This window comes from Sphaeramia orbicularis, chromosome 16, assembly GCF_902148855.1.
Source record: "Sphaeramia orbicularis chromosome 16, fSphaOr1.1, whole genome shotgun sequence".
NCBI classification, from domain to species: domain Eukaryota; kingdom Metazoa; phylum Chordata; class Actinopteri; order Kurtiformes; family Apogonidae; genus Sphaeramia; species Sphaeramia orbicularis.
Window position 1 is genome coordinate 8655570 of NC_043972.1, and position 20995 is coordinate 8676564.

The 20995-nt window shown below is 35.3% G+C and overlaps 1 protein-coding gene across 1 annotated transcript; it reads left to right on the forward strand.

Annotated features, from left to right (window-relative positions):
• Positions 1-1595: 1595 nt before the first annotated feature.
• LOC115436178 (mitochondrial folate transporter/carrier) lies at positions 1596-19859 on the forward strand. Its single transcript, XM_030158941.1, has 7 exons — positions 1596-2032; positions 5388-5538; positions 5631-5716; positions 9781-9935; positions 12425-12538; positions 12720-12865; positions 19139-19859. The coding sequence occupies exons 1-7, from the start codon at positions 1858-1860 to the stop codon at positions 19263-19265; spliced, it is 954 nt and encodes a 317-aa protein (XP_030014801.1). The 5' UTR covers positions 1596-1857; the 3' UTR covers positions 19266-19859.
• The last annotated feature ends 1136 nt before the right edge of the window (positions 19860-20995 follow it).

Below are 20995 nucleotides of genomic sequence, written 5' to 3' on the forward strand. Positions count from 1 at the left end.
AATAAATGCGGAAAAGCAACTTTAAGAAGCACAGAAACTTGCGAAATCAACACATTCTATCATTTCACTTTGCATTTAAACAAGAGCTGAATGTATATAACATTGACTTTTACATTATAGGAAGTACATATTTGAGCAACTTGTATTGAGTATTTTACATTTTATGAAAATATACTTTTTTACCACTGCATCTTAAAGACAAATGTACTTTTTATCAAGTGCAATGGTTTCAAGTAACATTAGTCATTTATAATTTTGCAAAACCAATATACATATCAATATACAATTAAAAAAAAAAAGTTAGATACAAGAATAAAAATTATACCCAGTATTTCATTATTTAAAGAAAAACATCTCTCACAATACTAACATAACAACTTTTCTTTAACTTTACAATCTTTTCTTACAATTTGCAACTATTATAGAGTCCACCAGCAAGGTGCAAAACTTTGCTCTATTACATATATTTTCTGAACTTATTTATTGTTACCAATTACACTGAGCAGTGGTTTTTATATTTTTGCAAAAGCATTCTATACATTTTATATTTCTTATTTGAATCTGCACTTTTACTATTACTATCGCTATGCTGTTGTAACACAGGAAATTCTTTTCACTCCTTTCATTCATAATGAGGGGCATTCTGCTGAAATTTAAAAAAAAAATAAAAAAATCTTACATTAATTTCTGAACTTATCACTAAGGTTTTATTTTAGTAATAATGAATCTGTATCTCTTCCAATGCTGCTGCAACAATATAAATTCTTCCTGCTTCTTTTCATTCATAATGTGGCCATTCTGTGGTGTCTTTCTTTCTGCTTTTTGTGTTTATTTTAAATAAAACAAAATAAAATAAAATAAAATACAACAAATATCTTGTCTTATCAATGAATCAGTATTTTAAGTGATGCGTATAATTCTGATATACACACTTTTGAAGTATATTTTTTATATTTCCAGTCAAGGTTTCAAATGCATGGCTTTGATCACAAATAGAGTAGTTTCCAAATTTCACATTTTTACATCCAAGACAAACTTTTTTCTTTAAGACTTGTGGGAGTGGGAGTTTTTTTTGTGTAGCTGCATTCCAGTCATGATGCAAACAAATTTCAGTGTTTTTGCTGTTGTACTGCTGTTTGCATCAAAGGTGTGCATGCCCACTGTTGGGTCTCACAAGTGTAATTTCCAAATCTCATAACAGCAAAAAAAAAAAAAATAATAATAATAATAATAATAATAATAATAATCACCAGTCACAAGTGTTTGCTCCTGGAGGATTCTGTTGGGTTTCTGTAAATTGGCTTAGAGTCTGGTTTTGACCAACTCTATATATAAAGTGTCATCAGATAACTTTTTTGTTGCAATCTGGCGCTATATAAATAAAAATTTGATTGATTGAGTGATTTGATTGGTTTTACCCTGTAAGTCGCGTTGGAAAAAAGCATCTGCCAAATGCATAAACATAATAATAATAATAATAATAATAATAATAATAATAATAATAATAATAATAATAACTCACATGTAAACCTGCTCGATATGCTTTTATTTTGAAGGTTTTCCACCGGAAGTGCTTATAACTCCAGAATAACTTCACCTGTTACAAGGTCAGAGTTGCAGTTTGACATTTTGGATACTGCTCTGGGTTTTTTTTTATTTCTGCCTCATGTCCAAAACGTGGCTCCTTCCTCAATGACGCAGTGAAAATGGGAGCCCGTTCTGCAGCGGCTCTTGTTCGGATGTTCTGTTCAGATTGTGCCGCTGCTTCCGCCGGGTGTCATCGGTTCATGTCCGTGAAGGAACCGGAGCGGTGCGTTTAGACGGCGTGTGGAGCTAACTGTTGTAGCCTCCGTAAACATGAGCTCTGCCCCGAACCACGGCTCCGGCTCCGGCTCCGGGCTGACGGTGGTCGGACACATGCGCCAGGTGTTCAGCCACGTGAAGGTGGAGAACCTGCTGGCGGGTCTGAGTGGGGGGGTGGTGTCCACACTGGTTCTGCACCCACTGGACCTGGTCAAAATCAGGTTTGCAGGTAATTACATTACATTACATTTACATTTATGCATTTGGCAGATGCTTTTTTCCAAAGCGACTTACAGGGGAAAAACAAAAGTGAAAGAAAAATACAAGAATAGATTAAAAACATAAAAGAGCTGTACAATTAACAGTGTGTAAAGAAGAATAAAAAGCAAAATAATAGACTAAAATACAAGAATAGATTAAAAACATAAAAGAGCTGTACAATTAACAGTGTGTAAAGAAGAATAAAAAGCAAAATAATAGACTAAAATACAATAGATTAAAAACATAAAACAGTATCGTACAGAAGAATAAAAAGCAAAATAATAGACTAAAATACAATAGATTAAAAACATAAAACAGTATTGTACAGAAGAATAAAAAGCAAAATAATAGACTAAAATACAAGAGTAGATTAAAAACATAAAAGAGCTGTACAGTTAAAACAGTATTGTACAGAAGAATAAAAAACAAAATAATAGACTAAAATACAATAGATTAAAAACATAAAACAGTATTGTACAGAAGAATAAAAAGCAAAATAATAGACTAAAATACAAGACTAGATTAAAAACATAAAAGAGCTGTAGAGTTAAAACAGTATTGTACAGAAGAATAAAAAACAAAATAATAGACTAAAATACAATAGATTAAAAACATAAAACAGTATCGTACAGAAGAATAAAAAGCAAAATAATAGACTAAAATACAATAGATTAAAAACATAAAACAGTATTGTACAGAAGAATAAAAAGCAAAATAATAGACTAAAATACAAGAATAGATTAAAAACTATAAAACAGCTGTATAATTAACAGTGTGTAAAGAAGAATAAAAAGCAAAATAATAGACTAAAATACAAGAATAGATTAAAAACATTAAACAGCTGTACAATTAACACTGTGTAAAGAACAATAAAAAGCAAAATAATAGACTAAAATGCAATAGATTAAAAACATGAAACAGCTGTACAGTTAAAACAGTATCGTACAGAAGAATAAAAAGCAAAATAATAGACTAAAATACAAGAATGGATTAAAAAAATAAAACAGCTGTGCAATTAACAGTGTGTAAAGAAGAATAAAAAGCAAAATAATAGACTAAAATAGAAGAATAGATTAAAAACATTAAACAGCTGTATGATTAACAGTGTGTAAAGAAGAATAAAAAGCAAAATAATAGACTAAAATACAAGAATAGGTTTAAAAAAACATTAAACAGCTGTACACTTAAATAGGGGTGTTAGAAAATATTGGTTCTGCAATATATCACGATATTTCATTTCATAATACTGTATCGATATTAAAAAGTACTGTATCGATATTTTTAGGTATTTATTCAAATGCAGATATGGCGGAGGTTCATTTTTGTTTTTTATTTTTCTTTATTGTTTATATCTTATTTATTATTATTTAACCCTGTTTTATTAAATAATGGTTATTTGAAGCATCCTAAAAGCACTTTTTACTGTTTTTACTGAGAGTGGCAGATGTTAGTTCCTTTGGAAACTAGGAGAATTAGAAAAATGTTGTGATATAGTATTAGATCCTGTTCTGATTAAATAAAAATGTGCTTAGTATTTGTGCATATTTCTGACTTAATTCAATTCTTCCAGGAAATAATCTTAAAAAAAAAGAAAGAAAACAAACAAAAAATTGCCTTTTAAACAGTATCATGATATATTGTGATATATGGTATCGTGACCCTAGTATTGTGATTTGTATCGTAACGCCAGATTGTTGCTGATACACAGCCTTACTAACATCTGCCGCTCTCAGTAAAAAGTGCTTTTAGGATGCTTCAAATAACCATTATTTAGTAAAACAAGGTTGAATAATAATAAATAAGATATAAACAATAAAGAAAAATAAAAAACAAAAATGAACCTCCGCCATATCTGCATTTGAATAAATACCTAAAAATATCGATACAGTACTTTTTAATATCGATACAGTATTATGAAATGAAATATCGTGATATATTGTGATGTGATTGCTTATTTATTATTATTCAACCTTGTTTTACTAAATAATGGTTATTTGAAGCATCCTAAAAGCACTTTTTACTGAGAGCGGCAGATGTTAGTAAGGCTGTGTATCAGCAACAATCTGGCGTTACGATACAAATCACAATACTAGGGTCACGATACCATATATCACAATATATCATGATACTGTTTAAAAGGCAATTTTTTGTTTGTTTTCTTTCTTTTTTTTTAAGATTATTTCCTGGAAGAATTGAATTAAGTCAGAAATATGCACAAATACTAAGCACATTTTTATTTAATCAGAACAGGATCTAATACTATATCACAACATTTTTCTAATTCTCCTAGTTTCCAAAGGAACTAACATCTGCCACTCTCAGTAAAAACAGTAAAAAGTGCTTTTAGGATGCTTCAAATAACCATTATTTAATAAAACAGGGTTAAATAATAATAAATAAGATATAAACAATAAAGAAATATAAAAAACAAAAATGAACCTCCGCCATATCTGCATTTGAATAAATACCTAAAAATATCGATACAGTACTTTTTAATATCGATACACTATTGTGAAATGAAATATCACGATATATTGTGGAACCGATATTTTCTAACACCCCTACATGTTAGTTCTAGTTTTGCCTTATTTTCAAGTTTTGCCTTATTTTTTCACTCAAAAATGCTGAAGCGAGAGTTGGGGATACTTGGATAAAACAGTTTATTTCAGGGGGTACTCCACTGTAAAAAGTTTGAGAACCACTGCCTTATTAAATTCAAATTTTTATAACACAGATGCAAAATATATATCTAAATATATGTAATATGTTAATAATCAGTAAAAATGCTCCATGTAAAATATTGTGACACGTGAAAAGTATTTGTGCACATAATCAAATCTAGAAATATTCGATATATTTTTGCGTACGATTTCAAGACTTTCAGACAAATTAATCATAAACAAGTTAATATTTCTGCCGCATACAAGACTTAAATACATTTTAAATTTAGACATTTACTGTTTACTGTAGTGGCAGTTCACGGATGTTTGAATAGAAGTTTACAGCAGCAATAAAAACAGATGAGATAGTGTAGGTGTGTATCAGTTACTCTGTGCTTCTGTTGCCTTCAGTTTTTGAGTTCAGAAGGTTAATTTAGGTCACAGCAAACGATATTTCCAGCCAGTAAAAGGCAGCGGCAGAACCACGCTGTAATATTTGAACATTTATTATTTCATTCAACACATGCAGCTGTTTGAGATCTACTGAATGTGTAGTAATAACCCAGTTAAAGTATGTCCTGTGTACAGTCAGACACAGGTCATGACTTACTTGGTTGATTTCAGTTAACGAAGTAATTTTATTTAATGTCCTTTTTTCTGCAGTAAGTGACGGTTTGGAGTTGAGGCCTAAATACAGCGGGATCCTCCACTGTATGAGGAGTGTGTGGCAGCAGGAAGGGCTAAGAGGCCTTTATCAAGGAGTGACACCTAACGTCTGGGGGGCCGGAGCATCCTGGGGTCTCTACTTCTTTTTGTGAGTCAGTCCGTTCCCCTCTGTGCTGTTCCAGATACCCACCTCCCTAACGTTTGTATTAATATCTGGTCGTATTTTCTGTCATCCTGCAGCTACAATGCAATCAAAGGGTACACGAAGGAGGGCCGTCAGACTGAGCTGAGTCCTGCAGAGCATCTGGTGTCTGCAGCCCAAGCAGGTTAGCGTCTGTGTGTGTCCGTACCTGCCCTGTTGACACACTTATTAAATCAACAACAGCGGCTTGATAACGCAGCTCTGAGCCAGCTGAGTCCGACACGAGGCCGATGCAAAAAATCTGTTTGAGTCTCACAGTCACATGTTGCTGCCTCATGCTTTTATATTACATTAACCCAGTGTTTCCCAACCTTTTTTGAGCCACGGCACATATTTTGCATTAGAAAAATCACAAGGCACACCACCAAACAAAAATGTCACAGAAAGTATATTTACTGAAATATAATACAAATCTAGTCTCAATGCGGGCGACACGGTGGTGCAGTGGTTAGCACTCGTGCCTCACAGCAAGAAGGTCCTGGGTTCGATTCCAACACCAGTCGACGGGGGGTGGGACCTTTCTGTGTCTGCGTGGGTTCTCTCTGGGTACTCCGGCTTCCTCCCACCATCCAAAGACATGCACTGATAGGTTAATTGGTTAATCTAAATTGCCCATAGGTGTGACTGTGAGAGTGATTGTTTGTCTCTATATGTTCAGCCCTGTGATGAACTGGCAATTTGTCCAGGGTGTACCCCGCCTTCGCCCCTATGTAGCTGGGATAGGCTCCAAGCGACCCCCGTGACCCTAGTGAGGATAAAGCGGGTTCAGAAAATGAATGAATCTAGTCTCAATGTACTTACACAATGTGAAACCTGGGCCTGTTTAGTTGAACACAAAGCTGATATTCTTGCAGGAATTGAAGAAAGACACACAAATCTTCCTCAACAGCTCTCTCTCTTTTTTTCGGGGGTGGGGGGGCACACTGTCACGGAGCGTTTGGAACAAGAAGGCTGAGAGGGGTTCGTCAGCGACTCCTTGGACGAACCCCCATATTGAAGTCCGTTGTGTAATAGTATGGGAGGCATATCCCCCCTGCCCCAACCTGATACCCGGGGTTAGCGGGTAACTCGCTAATCCGTGCGTCACTAGTGAGGGGGGGCTTTATCAGCAGAACGCGCCGCATCGGGGCTGGTTCATTTTCACTTTTATTTTTGTTTTTGCAAAGGGAAACAGGAGACTGTTGAGGTTGAGTGGATCATTAGTGCGTGCAGTCGTATGTATCTGTATCACGCTGCTCTTACAGTACCAGTCAGGTGAAATTGGATAATTTTCCACAGCACACCTGATGATTTCTTGCGGCACACTTACGTGCCACGGCACATTGGTTGGGAAACACTGCATTAACCCATAAAGACCCAAACATCCACCTGCGACCAAAACCATCTACTTATCTAAACTATTGATCCACTAATTCTGTCAATACATGTAAATAATTGATGTAAAATACAGTTTGTCATCTTTTCATGGTCATCGGATATGACCCATTTGGACGTTCAGAGGCTCCGTAGTTACCGTGGAAACACCGTCATCTTCTACAACATTGATTCACCAGTAAAAGCCATGGAGTTGGATCAGTGCCAGTGGATGGAGACATTTGTTTGTTTGTTTTTTTTTTTTGTTTTTTTTTTACACTTTATTTATAAACATTTTAGTTAGGGATGCACGGATACCACTTTTTTCCAGACCGAGTATGAGTACTTACATTTGAGTACTTGCCGATACCGAGTACCGACACAAGTACTTAATAATCCCATTCCAGTTCTTAGTTCCTTTTGTAAATGTGCTTTATTGTCGTTGTCATTAGTCTGACTGGAACCAAGTGCTGCTACTGACATTTAATGTGTTGGAATGAGCATTTCTCAGTTAATCCACCAGGGGGCGCCACTGTTAATTAACCATACTGGACAAATACCACGAAAAAGAGTAAAGTTTTTTGAGAGGAAGAAGAAGAAAGTCAGTAATAACAAACATGGAAATGACAGAGGCAACACCAATGTGATACTAATATTGCAGCGTTTTCTCTAGTAAGGTTTAACAGCTTAGTTTCAGCAGGTAGAGAAAAGAGAAATGAGTGATAAGTTTTGTTTTCTCTTCCGCTGGCGGCGGTCCGCACCGCTCCTTACTCCCAGTGGTATTCTCTGTCTGGGTACGCATCCGCCAGCACCTGGAAAACGGATGGAATGTACGCAGAGGACGGACAGAACGCTGCGTCCATATCTGTCTGTGTCTGTAATGTTACTTACTGTCAGCGTTACTTTTATCACCATCATTTATTTTGAAAAATCTCCACACTCTTCACACTCCTCACACATTATTCCACCGCCGCGTACCTGCTGCACTGAACTGTGAATGTCACACGGCCATAAGTGGTATCGGTGCAGTTGTATCGGATTACTTTTACGAGTATGAGTACACACACTGAGTATCGGAGCCGATGCTGATACTCGTATCAGTATCGGTGCATCCCTAATTTTAGTTATACAAAACAAGAACTTGAAAGTGGGTCTAGGGATGACAGTTATAACATAAACATGCCTACAACATCAGCCATTTTTAATTAGTACTGTCACCGTTTTAGAGCTGCAACCGATTAATCAACTCAGAGTGATCTAAAAATATCATTCAACCACAATTCTCCTCAATCAAAGCTTTGTTTCCTTCATTTCTCTGCTGTTAAACATTGGTTCCACTGTTGTGTTTCACACGGACGCTTATTGGGACGCACAAAGAAGCTTCAATTCAGGAAAACTGGAGTAGAATATTTATGTATATCAATTCGAGTCGATTAATCAAATCATGAATTTTTGCATTCGCTTCAAGCATCTAATCGATTAATTGGTTGCAGCTCCCAAGTCCGCCTGGAACCGCAGGGTGAAAGTCATGCGTTCCATCAGCCTAATGTTTTCTGTAATGCAATGGGGGCAGCCGTGGCCTAGATGGCTGGAGAGGCGGCTTGTGACCAAAGGGTTGTCGGTTCGATTTCCTGGACTGGTGGAGAGTTGTTGGCTGATATGCCCTTGAGCAAGGCACCTAACCCCCCCCCCCCATTTGCTCCCTGGGCGCCTGACATGGCGAACCCACTGCTCCTAGTATAGAGTGTGTGATGCATGATCTAGTGATGGGTTAAAGGCAGAAGACAAATTTCGGTGTGTGGTGCATGTTTATGTGTGTGACAAACTACTACTGACAAAATAAAGATTTGATTCTATTCTATAACATATATAAGGCCCATTGCAGGTGGCTCCTTCTGTAGCCAACATTTTGTTTTGCTTGGGCACACTTGTTTTTACATTTAAATAATTATATATTTGCTGAAAAAGTCACTTTTTTTTCAGTTTTCTCTGTTTTTGATACAATAACCCTCAATTTTAATCTGAGCTTTTATGAACATGTACATGATCTGTGAATTAAATGTAGGAAAATACCTGATTTTCAAAGAAAACGCAAAATACAGAGGATAATATTAGAATTAGTGGTAATAAATTTTAAAAAGTTTAAATACAGTAGATCAATAAATTTAACAAAATATGGGAGCCTGTTTTACACTATGTGAATATGTTACCTGGCCTGGAACTGTAAGTACATTTTAGTTGTTTACATTGCGATTGACCTGTTTGTTTGTTTATTTATTTTCTTTCCTTAAATGTACCAGAATGCACTGTCTTGATTGTTTTGTTATGTGTGTTTTGTTTGTATTCCCTTTTTTTTCCTCTATGGTTTCTGTTTGTTTATCATGTCCAGTGTCAATTTTTGTACGATGAACATATAACTTGAACTAATAAGTGTTATATTTGTTAAACGTTGAAAAGTTCTATAAATGTTGAAAAGCTCTATAAATAAAGTTTAAAAAAAAAAAAAAAAGAAAGAAAGTTTAAATAGAGTGAAAAATTTATTTAGGAATTGCCACAGTGGTAGCACTGGGTCGTTATGGGTTAAACAGGAAACTGAATGAAAACATAAAACTGTTATTTTTATCATTAACACATTTCAAATATTAGTATTTTTGGCTCATATTGAAATCAACTTAAACTCAGTATAAATAAACCATTTCTACTGAAACGTGACCATCCATAATCAGATAATCAGTGTCAGGACAGATCTGCTGTTCCAGTGTCCTCTCCTGCTCATGTGGATCTAATTAAGTGGCTGAACTCACACACTTCCTCTCCACCCTCTGCTCTGTTTAGGTATCCTCACACTCACCATAACAAACCCCATCTGGGTGACCAAGACTCGGCTGGTGCTGCAGTACGACGCCGGTGTTGGCGGTAAACAGTACAAGGGGATGGTGGACGCTCTGGTCAAGATCTACCGCCATGAGGGAGTGGCTGGACTGTACAAGGTCACACATACAGCAATGATTTTTTTTTTTTTTTTTAAATTTCCACTTATACCTTCATATTCTAAATTTTAGTTAAGTTCATTTAGTTATTTATTTATGTATTGCATAAGATAAAAGAAAGACACAGAAAAAGAAAATCTGCTTTTACATGCCGGCAAAGTGGCCAAATTATGAGCAGAAAGAAGAACAATCTTATATTTTTCTGCCTCTAACAAAATAATTATTACTTTTAATACAATATCTGCCATCACTTGCTGCTGTGATTCATCTTTTGCCAAAAAAAAAGGAAGAAATGTTACAAATAGTTCTTTAATTTCTCATTTTCTTTAACAGCCAAGCACTTTAGAAAGACAAAAACTGAACAGAAAAGCTTAAAACAAGCATAAAACATGCAAATAATAAACAAAAATAACATTTCAGATTAATTTTGGCTCCAAGCTTATACATTTCCTCCAAATGTACATCTGTTCTAAATAACGGTCTCTTTGATTACTCATAATCAGTACAAGTCGACCCCAGCGTTGTGTAATACCACAGTCATTGTTGCATCATGTCACTTATGGCTGTTGTGAGGGTGTGTATGTGTTTCCACCACTAGAGCGCAGCAACAGCTTGGTTTAATGGAGAACACAGACGCTCACATCTAAAGCTGCATTGTGAGTGATAAATACATCAGGATTTTTTTTCTTCCTGAACAACAGCCTGCCAATGGGTTGGTTTTTTTTAAATTAATTATTATTTTCAAGTGTCCTCAGATGCTCTGCTGTCTGCCATACTGCAGATGAAAGCATGTTTATTTAAAGCACATCAGAAATCAAACATAAATGTACTGTCAGACATAAATGCACCATTTTTTAGACTTTCAAAGATACACACACTGTTAATACTATTAAAATTCTAAATATTGTGTCTATTAATATACCTTTTATCTATTCTTATTCTATTCTACTTTTAGTTATTTAATTCTTATTTTATTTTGTAAGATGTTATATTCTACTTTCGTATTTTATTTTTTAGTTTTCAGTAAGTTTATATTTGCTCTATTCTTGTTTGCTGATGTATTGTTTTTTTTTTATTATTTATATTGTTTGCAGTGACTGGAGTAGCTCTCTTTCTATTCTTTTTTTTTTTTTCAATTCTCTTTTTATTAGAATTTTCCATGGTTCACATGTTTATTCACATAACAGTTCACCAGTCTCATCCATTCATCTGTAAATTACAACTGAATCACAAAGTAATACACATGTGATTCCACAAACAATACAGATAAGGATGAACGGTCCTTCCTCAGCAATACAAAAGAGGAAATTTATTCAATACAAAATTAAGAATTAAACTCCCCAGAACAGGAATGCTGGGGTGCACATTTGTGATATGAAAAAAAAATATATTGATATAAAAGGGGAAAAAGGGGTGAAATGGACATAAGACATGGCCTTAGATTAATGATGGTCGAACTGGTGTGACAGACCTAATCCATCTTTTCAAAAACAGACCTTGTTGTAGTTTTATTGCAAAAGTGATTCTTTCTATCTTAAAAATGTCATAAATGATGTCAATCTAGTCCTCCACTGTAGGTTTTTCTAGTTTTAGTCACTTCCTTGTTATGGCTATTCTCTTCTACTCTACTCTACTCTACACTACTCTAATCTATTATATTCTTTTCTGTTCTGTTCTACTCCTCTCTATTCTACATTACTCTGTTCTATTCTATTCTATTCTATTCTATTCTATTCTATTCTATTCTTTTCAATTCTATTCCATGTTACTCTGTTCTATTCTACTCTATTTTTTTCTGCTCTATTCTTTTCTGTTCTATTTTATTCTATTCTACACTACTGTATTCTATTGTACTTTAATCTATTCTACTATTCTCTTCTACTCTACTCTATTCTACTCTATTCTATTCTACTCTAATCTACTCTACTCTATTCTTTTCTGTTCTATTCTACTCTATTCTACATTACTCTGTTCTATTCTATTCTATTTTAATCTACTCTATTCTATTCTATTCTATTCTATTCTATTCTATTCTTTTCAATTCTATTCCACGTTACTCTGTTCTATTCAACTCTATTTTTTTCTGTTCTATTCTTTTCTGTTCTATTTTATTCTATTCTATTCTATTCTACACTACTCTATTCTATTCTTTTCTGTTATATTCTATTCTACTCTATTCTACACTACTCTATTCTATTCTACTGTAATCTATTCTACTCTAATCTACTCTAATCTATTCTTTTCTGTTCTATTCTACATTACTCTATTCTATTCTATTCTACTACACTACACTACTCTATTCTACTTTATTCACTTTTCTGTTCTATTCTATTCTGTTCTTTTCTGTTGTTTTGTATTCATTCTATTCTATTCTTTTCTGTTCTATTCTGTTCTATTTTATTCTATTCTATTCTTTTCAGTTCTATTCTAAGTTCTATATTCAGTGTGAATCACTGACAGAGCCTGTGTTTTTTTGTTTTTTTTCTCAGGGTTATATTCCTGGTCTGTTTGGTACGTCTCATGGAGCGCTGCAGTTCATGGCCTACGAAGAACTCAAGAGAGACTACAACAAATACAAGAAAGTGCCTTCAGATGCGAAGCTGGTGAGTCAGTGAGCCCCGGAGCCACAGAGAGTCTGGAACATGTTCAGTGTTTAATGTGACTCCGAACGAGCCCACGGTCGAAAACCAGTATTTAACTCAAACAAGTGACTCATCAGTTTTTCCCACTCTGCTCTTCTCTCCGTCTCCCCCTCTCTCCCTCTCTCCGTATCCGCGACAACAGAATCCTTTGGAATATATCACAATGGCTGCATTATCCAAAATATTTGCTGTGGCTACGACGTATCCCTATCAGGTGGTTCGAGCTCGCCTGCAAGACCAGCACAATAAATACAACGGGGTTATTGATGTTGTCAGACGGACGTGGAGGTATGACCCACTCACACAGACCAGTTTATCTGCACACGAAGAAGAATGTGTTCATGACGTCATAGGCAGCATTCACATTGTAGACTAGGGGTGGCAAACAGAAGGCCCGTGGGCCAAAACCGGCCCGCCAAAGGGTCCAGTCTGACCTGTCGGGTGAATTTGTGAAATGCAAAAATTACACTGATAATATTAACAATTAATGATGTTACTGAAAGGTCTCTGTGTGTGTGTGTGTGTGTGTGTGTGTGTGTATATCTGCACAGTTCTGAGAAATTCAGACATTTTTAACTGGACAATTTGGTACCTACAGTTGAGGAATAGTCCCATGTCCATATTAAATATCTCGGCAAGTTGATAGGACCAATATTTTGGGAGATATTAGTCATTTTGGAGTACAGTAGCCTTATAATCACGTTGCTCAGTTGACCGGAAGCGCAGTACCACACTGCATGATGCGAAATGAAGTTAAAAACAGGAACAACGCATTTACTAACTTCAGTCCCTAGATTATCAGTTTTAACACACTAGTACTATTATAAAAACCTATAAATAATGACGAATCTCTTTGTTTCATTGTAAAAAAAAGTAAAGTTACATGAAAATGTTTCCATTTACAAACTGTCCTTTCACAAAAAATGTCAATAACATGAATGTCCATGAACTACCTGAAACTTCTTAAGAAAAATAAGTGCAATTTTACCAATATTCTGCCTGTTTCTAAATGTTTAGTGTATTTATAGATCCATTGTGATCTGTAAGTTGAAATGAACATGTGTAAATGATGAACTGAGGCAGAATATTGGTACAATTGCACTTTTCTTAAGAAATTTCAGGATGAATGACTGAATTTATTTCGAAAGACTGTGTCTAAAATTGAGAAAAATATATATTAAAAGAACTAATAAAAAAATATATAATATACATATATTGTATATTTATATTGTATATAAATATATACAATTTTATTGTATATAAATATATGCAATTTTTTAAAATCTCACATTAATGCCGTTTTATTATAACTCATTATTCTGCCTCTGCTTGTGTGCGTGTAGCGATTAGCTGGGCAGATAGACAACCGGTTTCCCAAGAAAAGCCGGACGCCGAAAACTTCTCTCCAAATCTTTTACTTGAGACTCACTGTAAAACTGCAACATACGTACAAAATGTGTCTCAGTTCTGTTCATTGCCTTAGTACATTTACATGGCATTATACATTTAAATGAATGGGAAAAAGATCGCTAGCTCGATGCTAACTTGAATGGGAAAATCCATAGACACGATAACGATTAGCATTTACAGATTCACTTAAGATTTACAACGTCTTTTTATCCAGCAACAAAGGTTCACATCAGAGATATTTTATGCTATTCATTCTTACAACAACTGAACATAAAATACTCACAGGCAAACGTTTCTCGGGCCATACAAACAGAGTGACAGAAACGTCTCTGTTAGTTCCTTCTTATGTCCGAACTGACTACGGGAACACCGCAAGGATAAAACATACGTTAGTGCAATTTGTTCCGACCACTACAGGGTCCCATTTGCTTGCTTTGAACAACTGAACATCACATATTATTGGGCTGATTAGTATTATTACTTAATAGTGAGCTTAAGACTCCTGTCAATCACTCACAAGTGGAAATAAACTGGTGTGGACATAAACATGGAGAAAAGTACCGGTCTTTTCCATGGACGTTTTCATTTTAAATGTCTTCAGATGGTGGAGTTGAGAAGGACAAAGTTGTTTGTAAGCACTGCAATGTGGAATTATTTTATCATCACCGGAGTACTTCAAGTCTGAAATATCACTTAAAGGCAATGCCGGCAACCCCCCCTTATAACTATGCGATTAATCGTGATTAATCGCAGAAATCCACGCGATTAATTGCGATTAAAAATTTTAATCGCTGCCCAGCACTAATAATAATATAAGCATCATCAAATCATAATATGAACAAGTTCAAAAAAGGGGGTTGTTTTTGTTACTCATGTTTTTTAAGGATAGTTTGTAGATGTAAACATTTTCATAATTTAATTTGACTTTTTTCACTTTAAAACAGATAAGTTTGGAGTTGACATTATTTATAGGTTATTATGTCATTATTTTACTGGTCTGGTCCACCTGAGATCACCCTATTTCTACTATTTTCTTGTAACGTGGCTCAGAGGATGTGCAAGAATCCTCCAAAGTCTGCCTCAAACAACACTAACAACCTCCAAGCTGCAAATATATGATAAAAGTAGCATCTGGCTCTTTTTATTTGGCATCGTCTTTTGCAGGATTGAGTCATTTTAACACCACCGCTCATGTTTCTACATGCAAATGTTCCACCAAAACAAGTTTCAACCCCAACACTAATTTGTGAAGGTTCTGTTGCTGCATCCTGCATTCGATTACACATGATTCCCTTAAAGAAATACAAGCTACCAAACCAACCAGCCTTAGGTCCCATGGGGCAGAAGGGGGCGGGGCTTCAGCTCTTTATTAAAAACCTCACCTGGCATCAGTTTGCGTTACATTCTTACATAGAAATTTATGTGAAATGCTTTGCTTTACATCAGATAGTGTCAGTTCAACATTTCAAACTGCAAACATATGGTGTTTTCAGGCAGCAGTCAATATTTCTATGAAAACGAATCAGCAAATTGTATCATAGCAATTTAATGTAATTACACTTGGGTCTCCCTTGAGGCAAACAGCTGCTTTCAACTAAATGTATATCCTTATTTCATTTTTGCTCATAGGGAACTGCTGTAGGATACGTGGCATGATTCAGCTGTACCTTAGATGTTAGTTACAAAAGACAAGAAGATGTCTATGATGCATTTTTGGTGTGATTTTTCAGTACATGACAAGATACGTCTAGTGTTGTACCGTGAGATTTGTCAGGTGTTCGTCATTTGGGTATCCATGTTCGACCGCAGACTTTCAGGTTTGTCACCTACTAGAATTTCTTCCAGTATCTTCACTGACAAAACCACTGGTCGGATTCATTTGAAATTTTATATGTAGCTTCCCTGGGACAATGTCTACAGAGTATGCTTACAGTTTTGAGAAATTTAGATTTTTTAAAATTTTTTGGTGAATTTCTGAAATATAAAAAATTTGCAATCAATTACAACAGGCCATATTTTAATGTCTTATAACATATAGATAGTTAGAGATGGCAGTATAGTTACTATTGATAGGAAGGACTGATAGGAGGTCATATATGGACTTTCATTTGGGTCCATGACCTTTAACCTTGAGTGACCTTGAAGGCTCAAACTCAAGGCCACCAATGTCGACATTTCAACAATTTTCTTCTCCAAAACCATCTGTCGGATCCTACTATATAATACAAGTTGTGTTCCATCGATGTTGCAGCACAGGAGGGCGTTTGTACGGATTTTCCTCAGCCTTCACAGGCCCGATCGCCACCAAACTCACCAAATGAATAGAAACATTACCTGACTATCTACTAGGCACAATTTTATGTCCGTATTCAAATGTTGTGAGGTATGCTGGGCAATTTTAGCCTCTCTCTACTTTGAATTCTTCATCCCTGCCACCATTCTCCATTTTCGCCAGTGTTTATGCTGCCGTTCATGAAATTTCTACTGCTAGCAGACAGTGCTACAATGTGAAGGCTGCAGTTCACTACCGCTGTATGAATTTAATCATGCCTGACAGGCCAAACAAATACATGCTCTTCCCTTCATGCCTCACATGTTGGCTCAAATTATTACCTGCACAATGCAAGATTAAATGGTAGTTTACAAATGGATAGTGGTGGCACACAAGTTCTACTTATCATGCTATCGTACAATGGCAGCACGGGTACAATGCCGCTAGTTCATTTCAATTTTTATATGTAGCTTCTTGGGACCAATGCCTACCAAGTTTGTTCACAGTTTTGAGAAATTTTGGTTTTTGAAGTTTTTATGAATTTTTTTAAATATTAAAAATTTGCTCTTTACTTATAATGGTCCATATTTTAATGTTTTATAACATGGAAATTGTTAGAGATATTAATATAGTTACTATTGAGCACTGATAAGAAGTCATGTATGGACTTTCATTTGGGTCCATGACCTTTGACCTTGAGTGACCTTGAAGGGTCAAGATCAAGGTCACAAATGTCTACATTTTAACAATTTTCGTCTCCAAAACCACTGGTCGGATTAATTTCAATTTTTATATGTAGCTTCCTTGGACCAATGTCTACAAAGCTTGTTCATAGTTTTGAGAAATTTTGGTTTTTGAAATTTTTATGAATTTTTTTGAAATATTAAAAATGTGCCTTTACGTATAATAGTCCATATTTTGATGGTTTATAACATGGAAATGGTTAGCGATATCAGTATTGTTACTATTGAGCACGGATAGGAAGTCACATATGAGTCAAAACACAGAAATGTTCTGTCAGAGAGGGAACTTTAACTGATTGCCATTCCAACATTTATTTCAATATAAAGCAGCTTCTTGGTTCGGATAGTGCCTTATGGTCCAACTAAAGCAAAAATGAATTTAAAAGTAAAAATGTGGGTCATTTAGCAACACTAATCTGTCAAATTGTCTCTAAAATGTCCCGTCAGAGAGATTTTGAGTACCGTGTTTTGACCCATAACTCAACTAATTCGAGTGGTGTAGAGGTTAGCACTGTCCGATAATGTCCTGGAACAGGGGTGTCAAACTCATTGTAGTTCAGGGGCCACATTCAGCTAAATTTGATCTGAAGTGGGCCGCACCACTGAAATAAAAACATAATAATATATAAATAATGTCAACTCCAAACTTTTCTCTATGTTTTACAGTGAAAAAAGTAAAAAATACATTATGAAATTGTTTACTTCTACAATCTGTCCTTTCAAACAATGTGAATAATATGAACAAACTGAAAAAAAAATTGTAATTTTAACAATATTATGCCACAGTTTATCATTTCCACATGTACATTATAACTTACAGATCACAGTGGATCTATAAATACACAAAATATTTAGCAACAGGTGGAATATTATTAAAATTGCACTTCTCTTAAGACATTTCAGGTTGTTCTTATTTGTTCAGGTTATTCAGATTTTTTTGTGAAATTATTATACTTTGTTTTGGTCTAAATACATGAAAATATCACTGGTCTACAAGGAAAATGTTTCCAGAATAAAAGTAATGAAATTTTACCACATGAGAGTCACTGATAAAGAAAAATCAAGTAAAAAATGCTGGCTGGTTGAACTTTCCAAGATACAGCCTTGGGTCAAAATGTGAAATTCAAGAATTAATGAGAGAATGGGTTTGACTCAAAAGGAATATTTGTCTCAGAGCTACAAGATCTACTTCAAAACACTGTCTGCACATTAGAATACATTCACTTTACAGGTTCTATTTAGTGGAGGATTTATAAAACTATTATATAAATGTACATAAACCAATATATATGTGCAATAACACTTAATCATATACCTTGAAAACATCAGCAAACCGGCACTTTTGTCATTTATTTTCCAATTAATCTTATTAAAATACGTAACATTTAGCACATTTAATCTCTGAAGCAAATCATTTCTAAAAAATTGTAGACCAGTGTATTTACATTTACAAAGAGAAAAATTTGGAGTTGTGAGTATTTATAGATTATTATGAGATTGAATTGGTCTGAATGTGGAACCTGAAATAAAAGGATTGTTAATATCTTAGTGTAATTTTTGCATTTCATAAATTCATGCCAGGGGCCAGACTGGACCCTTTATTGGGCCGGATTTGGCCCCCAGGCTGCATGTTTGACGCCTGTGTCCTAGAAGGTCCTATCTCTGAGAGAGTGATTGGTTGTTGGTCTCTATATGTCGGCCCTGCAGTGAACTGGCGACTCATCCAGGGTGGACCCCGCCTTCGCCCACAGGTAGCTGGGATAGGCTCCAGCACCCCCCCACGACCCTAGTGGACAGATAAAGCATAGATAAACCTAGGATAAAGCAGGTTCAGAAGATGAGTGAATGGTTGTTTTCTTTTCATTTCTGATTGTGCGTTTGTTATGTTGATATCAAAAATGAAGCATAATGTACCAATCAGGGGATCCACCCACTACCACCACCCACGTCTTTTGGGAGATTGATCTCTTGCTTCCAGACCACAGAACCTGACAACCTCGCAAATTCAACTTGTTATTGATTCTTCTCAGATATAGGGCCATTGGTTCTATATTTGTCATAACAGGTGTGACAGTAGTAGATTTTGGACATTTCCGACACAGCCGTTCATCATCATTTTCCCTTTTTCCTCCACAGAAACGAAGGCGCCATCGGCTTCTACAAAGGCATCATCCCCAACTTGATACGAGTCACTCCCGCCTGCTGCATCACCTTCGTGGTCTATGAAAACGTGTCTCGCTTCCTTCTGGGCCAGAGTCGCTGAGGCCTGGACAACAGCAGGGACTGTGCGCACAATGACACATGGGTGGCATTCACAGATTCACAGAACAAACCGACCCAAACTGGGATTCATCAGCAAGTGAATAATGAACTCAGCGGACAGTACATGGAAATGTGCTCATGTGAGAGGCATTCATTTGCACTAAAAGGAACACGGAGGAGGGGATTTTCCTATAAATACTGTCGGTTAAAACAGTCTGAGTTTGAAGAGACTGATATTAAGTCAGTGTTAGCGTTTCATCTGATGCTTTGTTTACATTATGTTTTTTTTTCTGGCAGCACAAAGAGACAGACGATTAAATGTGAGAAGTTTCTTCATCAACACAAAAATGTGAGATGTAATATTCTCAGGTTTTGCATGTGTTTTTTTTCTTTTAAATTATTGCCTGTTGAAAAGTAACAGTCGGAAAATGCCTTTAGTTAAAATACAGCCACACATTTAGCCCAAAATTTGCTGTTTTGACTACTTAAATTTGAATTATTGCATCATTTTATTATCAGATTTCAACTATGCTTTCATCTGCATTGTCTCATCATGTTCATTGAAATCCATTAAATATTTTACTGGACAACCAAAGAATCAGATTTGAGGATATTTTAATATTAATAAGCCCTTCCACTGTTTTTATGGTGACTTCCAATTGCATTTCTGTCCTCGTTTAAGCCTTCTGAAGTGATTTATCACCATTTATTATAATATTTTCCTCTGTGTTTTGCATTTTTCTATGAAAATTAGGCATTTTTCTGTATTTAATTTACTGATCATGTAGATATCATAGGAAATTCAAAGGTTATTATATAAAAATAGAGAAAAATTTTAACTTTTTGTAGCAATGTATCATTAACTGAGCATAAAAACAAACATTACATCCACTGTCATTGAGTCTGTTTACATAACCATAAAAGTCTGATATCTGGGAGTAATCAGATTATTGTAATAATCAGATCTAACATTTACATGCACTTAAGAAATGCTATAATCGGAAAACCCTGGTTTAGACGTACGTAGTGATAGTAGACTTCCTGTTGTCTTCCGCTCATGTTTGACTACGTAACATCCGCTCTCTACTATTTTTTAATTGTGTTTACACATGCACAGACATAAAAGAACAAAATAAATCAGATAAACTGTATACATGCGTGACGACATTAGAGTATAGGAGAGAAATCCAGGTGTGTTAATCCAATTTCTTATAATCAGATAACTGTCATTATCGGATAAAGCCTATCAGATTATCCTGGTTACATGATCACTTGAATAATCTGATACCTCCAGAAATCGGATAATGATCAGAGTATTGGTGCGCATGTAAACGGACTCATTGATCCAACTCCATGGGTTTTACTGGTGAATCAATGTTGTAGAAGATGACGGTGTTTCTTGGCAACTACAGAGCCTCTGAACGCCCAAATGGGTCATATCTGATGATCATGAAAAGATGACAAACTACATTTTACACGAATTATTTACATGGATTGATAGAATTAGTGGATCAACAGTCAATATGGGTGCTTCTATGAAACCGGTCCTAAAAACAGGACAGAGGGGCTAAAAATTCAAACCAGATGTAGACTGTTATGAAGTACTTTGGGTCTATTTTAAAAATAAATACTTACTGAGATAAAATAAATTATTTTTCAGATAAAACACATTTTTATATGGTTTTACATTATATTCATTACAAAAATCTGCATGTAACACGGTAAAAAGGA

Excerpts from the sequence above, each read along its gene's own strand:
- LOC115436178 (XM_030158941.1), top strand. The coding sequence starts at position 1,858 with ATGAGCTCTGCCCCGAACCACGGCTCCGGCTCCGGCTCCGGGCTGACG. Across the intron at positions 5,717-9,780 it reads GGTGTCTGCAGCCCAAGCAG|GTATCCTCACACTCACCATA; the intron begins GTTAGCGTCTGT and ends TGCTCTGTTTAG. Across the intron at positions 9,936-12,424 it reads GAGTGGCTGGACTGTACAAG|GGTTATATTCCTGGTCTGTT; the intron begins GTCACACATACA and ends TTTTTTTCTCAG.